Source organism: Lynx canadensis, chromosome F2 (assembly GCF_007474595.2).
Source record: "Lynx canadensis isolate LIC74 chromosome F2, mLynCan4.pri.v2, whole genome shotgun sequence".
NCBI lineage: Eukaryota > Metazoa > Chordata > Mammalia > Carnivora > Felidae > Lynx > Lynx canadensis.
In genome coordinates this window covers 42,824,729-42,838,189 of record NC_044320.2, presented here as the reverse complement: position 1 = coordinate 42,838,189, position 13,461 = coordinate 42,824,729, and the positions used below count along the sequence as shown (strand labels likewise).

The following is a 13,461-nucleotide window of genomic DNA, read 5'->3' as shown; positions in this document are numbered from 1 at the left end:
AAAACAGGAACTCGACAAATATTTGCTGAATAAGTGAAAAGTTAGGGATGAGACGGTAAGCAGCGCTCCTACCAAAGGCAGCTTCCAAGAGCCCACGTTTTCAGATTCAACACAGGGACGCGGACACGCTGAGCATATGCTCTGAAGCTAAATGGCGCGTCAGCAGAAACTGGACCCCATTGGCCTTTCCTTTTACGTTTCCCTCCCAGTTACTGGCTGATTGGCTTTTCGCTCCTTTGCCCACAGTCCCGGCTGGAGGGACCGGAGGCGGTGTTTGGCGAGCGCGGCTCTCGACGAAGATGAAAGGCCCAGCAGCGGGCACCGGCCTAGGCGCTGTGCCAACCGCACGCGGCGGGAGGGAACGCGCGGGCCGAGGGCGCGGGCGGGTCTCGGGGCGGGCGCCGGGGCCCCCCGGCTTTCCCTGGCCGCGCTCCCGCCGACTCAGGCCCCGAGCGCGGGGACGCGCCGCGTTGCCGTAGAAACGCCGGGGCCGGCGCGGCGGCGCGCGGGGCGGGTTCTCAGGCTCCGGGAGGCGGTGGCTCGCGCCCCGGCGCACGCTCGGGCGCCTCCGAGCCCAGGTCGTTGGGCCCAGCCCGGGGTCCCCGGCCGTGCGCAAGGCAAGATGTTGAGGCGCAGCTTGGAAAACCGGTAACAGCCCCGGAGCCTCGGCTGGCCGGGGCCCCTCCACACGCGAGGGCTCGGGTGGGGGAAGCGGAGCCTCTCTCTCCGGGGCCTCCGTGCCGAATCTCGACCCCGGGCCGGGGTCTGGCCCGTCCCCGCTGCGATCTGGGGCCTACTTCCCAGGGCTGCGGCGAGCCCCGGAGGCCGGGGTGGATCTTGGGACCACGCTCCCCGGGCCCGGTATTGCCCGGGCGGTGCAGACGCCAGGGAGGCAGCCGGGCGCCCAGGCCGCGCCGCGCCGAGCGGCAGCCCTAGCAGCCGCCACCCCGCGGCGGCGCGGCCAGGCCACAGCCTGGCCTCTCCGTGCGCCCGCACTGTCGGGGTGTTGAGGCCAGGCCCCGACATGGGGACCTAGAGGAAGGGAACCCGCCTCGGGAGGTGGTGGGATCGTTGATGGTTTGCTCCTTCGAAGCCGCAAAACGCCCCGGGAATGTTTGCGTATCAAATTAACGCGGAGATGAAGCCTTTTCATCTCTGATGAGAATGATTTGCGTTTTGTGTCATCTTTTTCTCTAGGGACGCTCAAACCAGACAACTGCAAGATGCTGTCACGAATGTGGAGAAGCATTTCGGAGAGCTGTGCCAAATCTTTGCTGCTTATGTGCGGAAAACTGCCAGACTGCGAGACAAAGCAGACCTACTGGTGAATGAAATCAACGTGTATGCCTCCACAGAGACCCCAAATTTAAAGCAGGGCCTGAAAAACTTTGCCGAGGAGTTTGCCAAACTTCAGGATTACCGACAAGCAGAGGTATGGAGTGAGGTCACAGCGTCATTGTTATGAATGAGCCCCGAAGTAGTGGATGAAGGAACCGTGAAGACTTCCACTTGTAATCCACCTAACTGCAGTGGCGACCACACACTTGATGATAAACGTACATTTCATGTAACATTGTGTGAGTCTGTTAAAGGGAAGCTTCCTGTGATTTGTGATTTTACCGTTTTCAAACTAAACTTTAGGGTGTTCTGAAGTCCTGAATTTCCCCACTTCATTTGGCCAAGGGGTGGCTCTTTACAGGGGGTAGTAAACATAGTACCCATGGGAAAGAAAAGGAGCATGACTTGTGTCTTGTGTGCACGTAAGTATATTTTAAAGTATGTCTGGAGATGGAAGATGTTGAGAGTGGTAATACGAGTGAATAAGTAATAATTGGACAAGAGATCTTTGCTGCTTCAGTGCTCTGCAAAGTGGACCGGTAGTTCATTGATTAAAAAAAAAAAAAAAAAAAGCAGCAGTGATTTGCTGATTTATATCATAGATATAAACTAGTAGTGAGACTTTGTGGAGTGGCTTTGGTTTTTTTTGCTTTTGCTTTGGAAAGGAGGGAAGAAGATGGTGTTGTAATTGTTTTCTTCATGAAAGTCCATTTTTACCTTTAAAACCTCATAAGCACTTTCACTTATATTTATCTTAGGTTTCAAGATACAGGTTTACTGTCAGAAAATTGCCAAGTTAGGAGCCACATTGCTTCTCTTGGACTCTTCTCATCAGTGCTTTTGGTACTTTTTAAAAGCCTAATCCAGTAATTTCAATTATCAAAAAAACTCACAAAAACAAAGATAACGATCTTTGAACCTACATTTGCAATCCAAACGGAAATTTGAGTAGTAACTAGATTTGGGGGTACTTTTTGGGAAAAGTTGAGTTCTTGTCATAGGATAGTCTTCTATAATAAACACCCAATTCTCAGTTAAACATAACTGGGGACTTAGTGTTCAAAAATTATTTACACTCACTGATAACCCTGAATTCCCATGTTAAGACAGTAATTTCAGTGCCCCTTTCTAGAAAACCTCTATGCTATTTATCAAATAGCAAAGTGAATTGGTTTACATTTGTTCTCCTTTTTTATTTCCCCTGCTTCCCAAATGGTGGAGGTGCTAATGAACCATGAACAAAAGGTAGGCCACAAAAAGGAGAACAGAAACAAGACTTAAGATAATCCTTGCACTGCATAATCAGTGTATGGATTATTCAAAATGGTATAGACTAAACTATTCAGAGTATTCATGGTTTTGATTTTAGGATTCCTAATATTTACTCAATGAGAACTTGGTTTGTTTCATTTTCCTAAAATTTTTTAAAGTGAAGCATTCATATACATTTTGTTTGTAGAAAAACCAATATGAAATGTAAAGTACTGACTATATAAACATACATCATCAAAAAAAAGCCTTCTTCCTGGGGCGCCTGGGTGGCTCAGTCAGTTTCAAGAGTTCTGACTCTTGATTTCGGCTCAGGTCATGATTTCACAGTTCGTGAGATCGAGCCCTGCATTGGACTCTGCGCTGACAGCACAGAGCATGCTTGGGATTGATTCGGTCTCCCTCTTTCTCTGTCCCTCCCCTCCTTATGTGCTCTCTCTCTCTCTCAAAATAAATAAATAAACATTTTTAAAAAAGGCTTCTTCCTCCTCCAAAAATAATGTTCATTTTGAACAATAATGTCATCTTGTATTACTTGTCCTGATAAAGAAAATGTTATTGTCCAAGAGTTATTTTTCTTACACTATACATATATATTTGCCTTTAAAGTTTTGGATTTTTTTAAATTTTATTTTGAGAGAGAGAGAAGGTGTGTGTGCATGTACAAGCACCTGGGGGGGGAGGGCAGAGAGAGAGAGGGAAAGATAGAATCCCAAGCAGGCTCCTCCCTGTCAGCGCAGAGCCTGACTTGGGGCTCAGTCTCATGAACCATCTCATGAACCATGAGATCATGACCTGAGCAGGGATCAAGAGTTGGATGTTTAACCAACTAAGCCACCCAGGCACCCCTATATATGTCTTTATAAAACCTTTTTCAGTGCCTTTCACTAGCACTATTAATTAAAGAAAGTAATTACTCAAAATGAGATAAAAACTGTAATGTTTAAGAAAAACAGTTCAATTTTTTTTTTTTTAATTTTAGGGAGATTGCAAGCAAGGGAGGCGGCAGAGGGGGAGAGAGAGAGAGAGAGAGAGAGAGAGAGAGCGCGAGCGAATCCTAAGTAGGCTTCAGATGCTCAGCAATGAGCCTAACATAGGCTAGATCCCACGATCCTGGGATCATGACCTGAGATGAAATCAAGAGTCAGCCGCTCCAAAAAAAAAAAAGTCAGCTGCTCAACTGACTGAGCCACCCAGGCGCCCCAAGAAAAACAGTTTAATTCTAAATAAAAAATCAACCATGCAGTTTGACAGTTCAGCAACACTGAGACCATTTATCTTGTTCTTCAAGCTTTAGTAGTTTACAAAAGGCTTCCCAGAAAAGAATTGCAGCTAATGCAGTGGTCTGTAAGCTTTTTCTGCTTTTGAGGATTTGTGTCATTTAAAATTTTTCCAATATGCTGTAGCTTTCAGCTTCAATTTTCTTATCTGGAAAGTTGGACTATTACTTTGGAGATAATATATTTTCTTATCTGGAAAGTTGGACTATTACTTTTGGAGATAATATATGTAGAATATCCAACACTGTGCTAAACACACTGATAATGGTAGCAGTACTAAAATTTGAGAGGTCTTGAGACTTACCCAAAAGCAACTGTGAGGTAGAAAAGTAATAGATGATTGTGTGGTGGAGATAAGCTTCTTAGAAACCTGAGACACCTTCTTGCCATATTGTATACGAGGTACTTTTCTGCTTTTATTGTTCCTCTGCAACTTAATAGTTTTTATTGTATTTGAGTTTCGATTCTGAGTTTTATCAATTTCTGGTGATGCTTTTTTATAAAGATAAACTGTGACATCTTAAAACATTACTCTGTGTAGTAATTATGTTTAGGTTAAATAGCACAGGTTTTATTTCCGAATTTAAATTTTGATATGTCTGTGTTTCTTTTCAGTTATATTTTATAATAATTTTCAATAGGTTGAAAGACTTGAAGCCAAAGTAGTTGAACCTTTGAAAGCTTATGGAACCATTGTAAAAATGAAACGAGTAAGTAAATTCATTTTTTCCTACTATTTATTAGGTATTGTGGCAATGAGGATGAGATTTCCAATAACTGTCCTCTTAATAAAAAGTATAACATAATAGTTACACAGTTCTTTTCACACATTTTATGAAGCATCATTTCTTAGAACTTTGAGAATAGTGAGATATTTTTAGTGAGTTTACTAAGTAAACTATAGCAACATAAAACATTATTATAGAAAGTTTAAAATATTTAATATTTATAGTCATGAAGAATATATGGACAGAACTTATTTTACTAAATGAATATAAGTTTATATTAAGTTTATATTTTTTTATTTTAAAGTAGGCAATAACAGGTAGACTAAAAGTGACTAAGACAAAGCTCTATTTTTTTATTGAGACATATTAGTTTCAGTGATTTAGTATCTGTGTACATTGTGAAATGATCACAAAAGTCTAGTTAACATCCATCATCATACATAGTTAGAAATCTTTTTTTCTTGCGATGAGGCTTTTTAAGATGTACTCTTAAGCAACTTTAAAATACGCAATACAGGGTTAATAACTATAGTCTCCATACCGCATGTTACATCCCAAGTTCTGTTTTTTAAATCAACTTTGAGGTATAATTTACAGGCAGTAAAATTCTGTTTTAAGTGTTCATTGAGTTTTGACAAATGTGTATACACATGTAACTACTACCACAGTCAAAATTCTCTCTATATATAACATTATATATAATGGTTATAGGTTCGTATTAAAATTATCTTGCCTGTATCATTATTTTTAGAGGATATTAAAGAAATGCACACATACATAGGCACACTCACACACACTGATTCTGCAGTAGTAATAATTCCTGTGGTAATGATACATGGACCAAACAAGGAGTGTTTTCCCATTCTTAAAACAGAGTGTGTATGGGGCGCCTGGGTGGCGCAGTCAGTTAAGCGTCCGACTTCACCCAGGTCACGATCTCGCGGTCCGTGAGTTCGAGCCCCGCGTCAGGCTCTGGGCTGATGGCTCGGAGCCTGGAGCCTGTTTCCGATTCTGTGTCTCCCTCTCTCTCTGCCCCTCCCCCGTTCATGCTCTGTCTCTCTCTGTCCCAAAAAAATAAATAAATAAAAAAAAAAGCATTGAAAAAAAAAAACAGAGTGTGTATATATTACTTCTTAAATCAGAGATTTGTATTAATCATAAATGCCTCTTTTCAGGATGACCTCAAAGCAACATTAACAGCAAGGAATCGAGAAGCTAAACAGTTAACTCAGTTAGAAAGAACACGACAGCGAAACCCATCTGATCGACATGTTATTGTATCCTTTGACTTTTGATCTTTAAAAAAATGTTTTGTAAGGTATGCCGTACAAAAGTAAATATATATGGAAATTATGCATTTCTACTCTTAAATGTGCAGAAAATTTGAATATAAAGGTTGAAAAGAAGCCTATGCATTTACAAGTTCTCATTATAGAAATCAACTGCCCTGCTTTTGAAAAGGAAGGAAAAGTCATTTTTCCGCAGTATAATCCCCTTCACCTTTATTTTTTTTTTTTTCCAACGTTTATTTATTTTTGGGACAGAGAGAGACAGAGCATGAATGGGGGAGGGTCAGAGAGAGAGGGAGACACAGAATCAGAGACAGGCTTCCAGGCTCCGAGCCATCAGCCCAGAGCCCGACGCGGGGCTCGAACTCACGGACTGAGAGATCGTGACCTGGCTGAAGTCGGACGCTTAACCGACTGCGCCACCCAGGCGCCCCCCCTTCACCTTTAAAAACAACAACAGTGTGAAACCACAATTATGACTACCAGCCAAAGACCCTCAGGAGGTTCTAGAATACAATTGAGGTCCTTAGCTGGACACAAAAGGATCTAGATAGGACTATCAACTGTGACAAGGATCTTCTGTTAAGAATGACTGTTACTTAAGGTAGAATGTACCTTGTTCATGACTAAATAAAAGGATAGAAAATAGTGCCTGGCTAATTGCCAACCATTGGAATAGGTGCAATTGTATAGAAAGTACTAATTTATCCCCCTGCCTCTTTTTCCCATTCCTTGTGTCTCCTTCCTGCTTCCTGAAGGTTTTTACTGCCCTAGCTCAGCCAATTAGGAGTGCCCCTATTGGGGGCATTTGAGGTTCCATAACACCTCCATCCCTGAGGGGAACCCCTGGAGCAATAATTTGGGGCTACACCAGTTGCGCGGTCCTCCTTCCTCTGGACCAAAGGTACATAAGCCCAACCTTGTAATAAACAAAAATGGGCAGCCATAGGGCTGGGACAGAAACATCTAGTTGAGGATTAAGATTTACCAACTAGATTATAGAGTCTGGATTTTAAGCAAGTCAGAAAAACCAGAGAATGGTGGAAAATTTATGACTGCCAACTAGGGACTAAGGCAGAGACACCAGGTTATCCAGATTTTAAGAAGCGAGAGATCAAAATTTTGTTGTTTTGTTTTGTTTGGAGGAGAATACATAAAGGCAGAAAAATGTCACATCTGGAATCCCAAGTGGTTGGTAGGATTGAATCATGGGTATTAGTGTGGAGATTCAACACAGAAATGAACATTTCTAAGACAAAGATGTTTCTGACTTAGATGGTCTGTTGTAAACACTGCTGTGGAGGAGGCAGTCATACTGTAGATGAAACTGGTCGCTAGGTTCACATTGGGGGAAATAAATGCAACAATGGAATAGATTACTGCTATAGGTGAATTGATATGCTCACTGGAAAAGTGAGTGGATTTTGACAACCTAAGACTAGAAAATAAAGGACAATCTATATACAAATGTATTCAATATAAATATAAAAATATTCAATCTTAGCATAATAGAATATTTACCAGGATGGACCCTTAAAATTCATCTGATAATTCAAAAGCAGCAAGCATGTTAAAGTTCAATATGTAAAAAACATGGAGTGGCTCTGATATAAGAGGATGGGATAAAGAAGAATCTCAGGGCTCTGTCTGCTTGCTCATCCTGCAAGGCCCTGGGTGGCTTTGGAAAAAGTTTCCTATGACACAGTTTGAAAAACGCCAGTCTGGCTCACCATTTTATAAGCCATTTTGCACTAATGGCTAGTTTCATTAAATATACTGATACCTCTAACTCACAGAGTTGTGTCATAGTATTTTATTTTTTTATTTTATTTTTGTAATGTTTATCTTTGAGAGAGCATGAGCAGGGGGAGGAACAGAGAGAAAGGGGACAGAAGACCTGAAGTCTGCTCTGTGCTGACAGCAGTGAGGCCGACGGGGGCTTGAACTCACAGGCTGTGAAATCATGACCTGAACTGAAGTCGGATGCTCAACTGACTGAGACACCCAGGCGCCCTCATAGTGTTTTAATAAAAAGCATTTCCTACTCAAATTGATACATTATAGGATTTTGAAGAATTTTCCGAAAAAACAAAACAAAAACCAGAAATAGAAACCTATGTCCTTTTTGTTAAAAATAGCTGTGTTAACTTTGTGTGAGTTGCTGTGCCTGAGTGAAAAGATCTGAGACTTTCAGAAATGAATATTAGTTGGTGGAGGGTGGGGGAAGATTAAGACACAGGTGTCCCAGCTGTAGCCTCTGCTTCCCCACTCTTTTCCTGGTTTAGCCAATTCCACCTACCTGTCCAAATCAAAAAAAATTTTTTTAATTTGAGACTATCAGTAACTGGAGAGGGCAAAGACATAATCAGAAGGAAGTAGTCACAAGAATTGCATGAGTCGCATGTAATACTATTAAGAAATTAGTTTTCTTGAATATTCTCATCAGAAGGTTAACATGCATCAAATAACTGTTAGAAATTTTTTCATACTAATCTACAAAGGAACTCTATTTTACTTTTGAATTTCCTGTGATACAGTTATATTTTTAAAAATTGCAAGCCCAGGGCACCTGGGTGGCTCGGTTGGTTAAGCCTCGGGCTCTTGATTTCAGCTGAGGGTCATGATCTTGCAGTTTGTGAGATTGAGCCCTGCATTGGGCTCACTGCTGTGAGCACAGAGCCTGCTTGGGATTCTCTCTCTGCCTCTCCTGCACATGTGTCTGCACTCTCTTTCAAAATAAATAAGTAAACTTAAAAAAAAAAGTTAGAAGTTTGTATGCTTTTAAAAAACTTTACTCCCTTATGGCAAATGTACACATATGTATAATGACTATATTTTTAAATTCTTAGCATCTTAAAATCATGTACTTGAATTATTCTAAATTCTTCTTTTTTTAAGTTTGTTTACTTATTTTTGAGAGAGAGAGAGAGAGAGAGACACTGCAAGTGGGGGAGGGGCAGAGAGAGAGGAGAGAGAGAGAGAATCCCAAGCAGACTCTGCACTGTCAATGCAGAGCCTGGTGCAGGGCTCGAAGCCACAAACCTGTGAGGCCATGACCTGAGCTGAAATCAAGAGTCAGACACTTAACCGACTGAGCCACCCAGGTGCCCCATGAGTTATTCTAAATGTAAGAGTACATAATCAATATAAAATTATAATTAATGTATAATCTGATTGCAAGTTTATATAACTCAATGAGCATATGATTCTAATTTACTAAAAAAAATTGTTCTCTTTGAAATGTATTTTTTCCTTTATGAAAAATTTCAGTCACAGGTGGGTAATAAAGTGGTGTGTCGAGATGGATCCCTATAGTAAACTCTTTTACTTATTTCAATTTATACATTTTCTTGAAAAAGCAAGGGCTAAATGTCAAAATAGTACGTGTCACTAAACTTTGATGACAAATGCACATTTTTCCATGGATTATTAAATGATGATATTTGATACTTTTGAGTAAATATACTACTAGTACAGGAAACAAAACTGTAGTAGAATTTAATCAAAAATTAAGCTATGTTTTTTAAAACCTCTACTGCTTAGTAATAAAATCTTTTAAATATTTTTGGGCAACTACAATTCTAAAGTAAGAAATGCTTTTTTAAGTGAAATACATATATTGCTAGTACTGTAGCCACTAGCAATATATGGCTGTTGAGCTCTTGAAATGCAATTAAACCAAATGAGGAAGTAGTTTTTTAATCATTAAATCTTACAGTAGCCACATGTGGCTACTGGCCACCATATTGATTATACACTACAGATCTAGATTGTATGAGTACTTGTCATTACAGTATATGAAGTAAAGCGTTAAAGTTGCCATCTAATTTATTACTTACTGGCATATATTTTTTGTAATAAGCATTAACTAAATGGTAACAGTGTAATATGATTAGCTTATAAGAAGAATGTATAAATACACCCCATGCTGAAATAAAGATCTGTAGTGTACATTCTTCTATATCTGATTAGGATATTACAGGATTAGAAACATTTAATGCATTTGGAGAATTAGAAAATTTAAAATACTTAAGTCACAAGTCCATCCTTTTTTGGAAAATAAAGGGCTAAAGGGGAAAGAATGAGAAAAGAACAGAATGATAAATGGCACAGATGATAAAACAGATGAAAGGAGTAGAAAATATAGAAAACTGTTTTACAGTAAACAGCCCAAGGGTGATATAGGGAAAAAAATGATTTTGTAGGAAGAAAGGGGAAGGAGTTAACGTTTTCTTTTGTTTGAGGTCAGGAATCATGTCATTTAATAGATTTAAAGTTCTTTATTCTGCACATGCTTATTATATAGATCATTTTATTTTATGTGGTAAAATATATTCTTGAACAGTTTACAGTATTACGCCAAAAAGCCAATAGGGCAATTGTAACATTTAGAAATAGACTCAGTTGAATGGATTCTAACTTGAACTGTTTTATATCTTTGGTTGGGGAATACTTTTTGTAGGCAGAAACTGAATTGCAGAGAGCTACAATGGATGCTACCCGAACAACTCGTCATCTGGAGGAAACCATTGACAATTTCGAAAAGCAGAAAATAAAGGATATAAAGGTAATAAAGTAACTGTTAAAGTCTGCAACATGTTTTCTAATGTTATTTTTTGTTTATTTAAATGTATGAAAAATTTTAATGCTGATTTTTTTAGCCCATAGTCTATATGGAAAAGGTACTATAAATAAAAATATATCAGATGATATTTTCCTATTTCCTCAGATATTCAACTTATTCCATTTCTATTTAATCAAAGGAAACTAACATTTCTTACGTTTTTGTGCATCCAGTGCTGTTACAGGCACTTTATATGAATTCTCTTTATAGCAACTTCATAAGAATGAGGTGGTGTTATCCATACATTATATAAAATTTAAGCAAAGATAGAAAGTAATTTACCCAAAGTACCATAGCCAAAAATCTGAAACTATAAACCAATTATGTATTTTAAAAATCTGTGCTTTCCATTATAATACACTTATTAAATGCTCTCTAGTAACTAGATATTATCACATAAAAAAATAGCAAGAGTAGCCAACCACATAAATTTGCATCCACCATGATACAGTGTCATAAGAATTGCCTTATCTTATTGCAACATACCAGTAGATATGACATCTTTCAGATCATAGACTTCAGAAGTCTTCAGTGACTTTTTCATATGCATTTGGAAAGATTTGGAGGATTGCTTATGACCATATTATGTCCTTTAAAACAAGTAATCTAGGATGTGTTTTGGCTTGCTGCAAATTTTCTGAGAAAAAGGCTTTAAAGAAAAATACTTTTGTCATTTTACAACTACTAACAAAGAAAACATCTTGCTTTCAAAAGTTACGTTTTTATCAGTAAAATTATCTGCCATTTAATTATATCATTCCTCTTTACAGTCCACGAAACAACATTCATTTGTACCTTTTTCTCCCCGTTACAGTTTTAAAGGATTCAGAACTTTGATTTTTTCTGATAACCATGCTCAAAAGTCTCTGGTTTGGTCCTGAAGACCAAAACCCTTTTTTAAAGCCTCTCAATTCACTTTGCACTCTGCTTTGTAATGGTAGATTACTGCTCATGAAGACCATCTCATTTAATAGAGGAGACAAACTCCATTTACTGAGGTGGGAGAGTGTGGGCAGGATATAACATTTTACAGTCACTGACATCATCTCATAAATTGAGGGAGAAAGGAAAGAAGATTATTAAAATAAATAGCTTTAACCTGAACAATGAGAATGAAGACTGGGGAGGTATGCTTGATTCCATTGCCACTTAAGGGCTTCTTCAGTGATGGCAGTCTGATTCCTCTCTCCCGCTGATCCTCATGCCTGCAAAATTTCCTTGTACACATGGCAATCTGTGTCTCTGATCTTTGGGCTCACTTCAGGGGCAGACTACCTCTACATGTGTTTTTAATTCCCTGAGTGACCACCAGTTACAGAACAGGCAGAGACAGTGAATGAAGAATTCCCAACTGCAATTCCAAGTACCTGGGATTTTCTGAAGCATTATGACATAGAAAGAGACTGCACAGTGGAGGGTGCACAGAGAAGGGCTTCCAAGCTTTCTCTTTACCTACTGTATCATGCCCTTGGAAGGCTCTTGGTGGTCACAAAAGTGTTAGACAGGAAGAAACCTACTTTTTAGAAAATTGAGATATAATTCATACACCACACAATTTACCCACTTAAAATGTACAACTCAGTAGTTTTTAATGTGTTGTGATATATGTAATCATCACCACTCAATTTTAGAACATTGTTATCACCTCAAAGTAAGACCTAGTACTTCACTGCTCCTCCCACCCCACCCCACCCCACCCCAGCCCTAAGCAACCATCACTTACTTATCTCACGTCTCTATGGATTTGGCTACTCTGGACAGTTCATGTGACTGGAATCATGACATGGTTTTTATAACTGGCTTCTTTCACTTGGCGTAATGTTTTCATTATTAACTATACTTATATACATATATGTATATTAGCTGTATACATGCTCTCATGTCATAACATGTATCCTACGAGTATAATCCATTCCTTTTTATGGCCAAATATTCTATTATATGAGTATTGCCACATTTTGTTTATCGGTTCATCCATTAACGGACACTTGGGTGGTTTCTACCTTTTGGCTATTGTGATTAACGATACATTCATATACAAGTTTTTGTGTGGACATAAATTGTCATTTTTATTAGGTATACATCTAATTGAATTGCTGCATCATATGGTATAACCTTATCTGTAATCATCTGAGAAACTTCCAGACTGTTTCCCAAAGGGGCTTCAAGATTAGGTTCAAATTTTTTTGCATCCTCACCAATACTTGCTGTTCATCAGACTTTTTCATCACAACCATCCGAGTGGGTGTGAAATGGTAGGTCATTGTGGTTTTGAGTTGCATTTCCCTGCTAATGCTTATTGGCCATTGGTATGTCTTCCTTGAAGAAATGTCTATTCAGACCCTTTGCCCATATTTTCATTGGGTTGTCTTTTTATTATCGAGTGGTAAAAGTTCTTTATCTATTCTGGATACAAGTCCCTTTTCAGATCTATGGTTTGCAATTATTTTCTCTCATCCTTAGGGTTCTTTTCACTATCTTCATGGTGTTCCTTGAAGCAGAAAAGTTTTTATGCTTGAAGTCAATATATTCGTTTCTTTTGTTGCTTGTGTTTTTAGTGTCATATCTAACAATCCATTGCCAAATCTGAGATCATGAAGATTTATCCCTGTTTTCTTCTAACAGTTGTATAGTTTTCATAGTTCTTTTAAGTCTTTGATCCATTTGAATTAATTTTGATGTATGGTGTGAGCTGAAGGTTAAACTTCCATCTTTTTGCATGTGACTGTCCAGTTGCCCAAGCACCATTTGTTGAAGAAGCTATTCTTTTCCATTGAATAGCCTTGGAACCCTTGGTAAAAATCAGTTGACATGGTTTTGTTTCCGAACTTTGCCTTTCATTGATCTATAGGTCTGTCCTATGCCAGTACCACACTACATTGATTAGCATTGCTTTATAATGAATTTTAAAATCAGGGTGTATAAGTTCTTCT

The 13,461-nt window shown here is 39.1% G+C and overlaps 1 protein-coding gene and 1 long non-coding RNA gene across 3 annotated transcripts in view; one reads left to right on the top strand and one right to left on the bottom strand.

Moving 5' to 3' along the window:
- The first annotated feature begins 549 nt into the window (after window positions 1-549).
- CIBAR1 (CBY1 interacting BAR domain containing 1) overlaps window positions 550-13,461 on the top strand; it is a 28,211-nt gene continuing 15,299 nt past the window's right edge. For both annotated transcript variants that reach the window (XM_030304437.1, XM_030304436.1), the window contains exons 1-6: window positions 550-648; window positions 1,198-1,432; window positions 4,529-4,597; window positions 5,791-5,892; window positions 9,175-9,180; window positions 10,367-10,471. In XM_030304437.1, coding sequence (XP_030160297.1) covers window positions 623-648; window positions 1,198-1,432; window positions 4,529-4,597; window positions 5,791-5,892; window positions 9,175-9,180; window positions 10,367-10,471 — 543 coding nt within the window. In that variant the 5' untranslated portion in view covers window positions 550-622. The remainder of the gene's footprint in view (window positions 649-1,197; window positions 1,433-4,528; window positions 4,598-5,790; window positions 5,893-9,174; window positions 9,181-10,366; window positions 10,472-13,461) is intronic.
- On the bottom strand, window positions 5,918-7,788 carry LOC115506442. Its single transcript, XR_003966384.1, has 2 exons — window positions 6,347-7,788; window positions 5,918-6,115 (listed from the first exon to the last, which is right to left on the bottom strand). It is a non-coding gene; the product is annotated as an uncharacterized LOC115506442 (long non-coding RNA).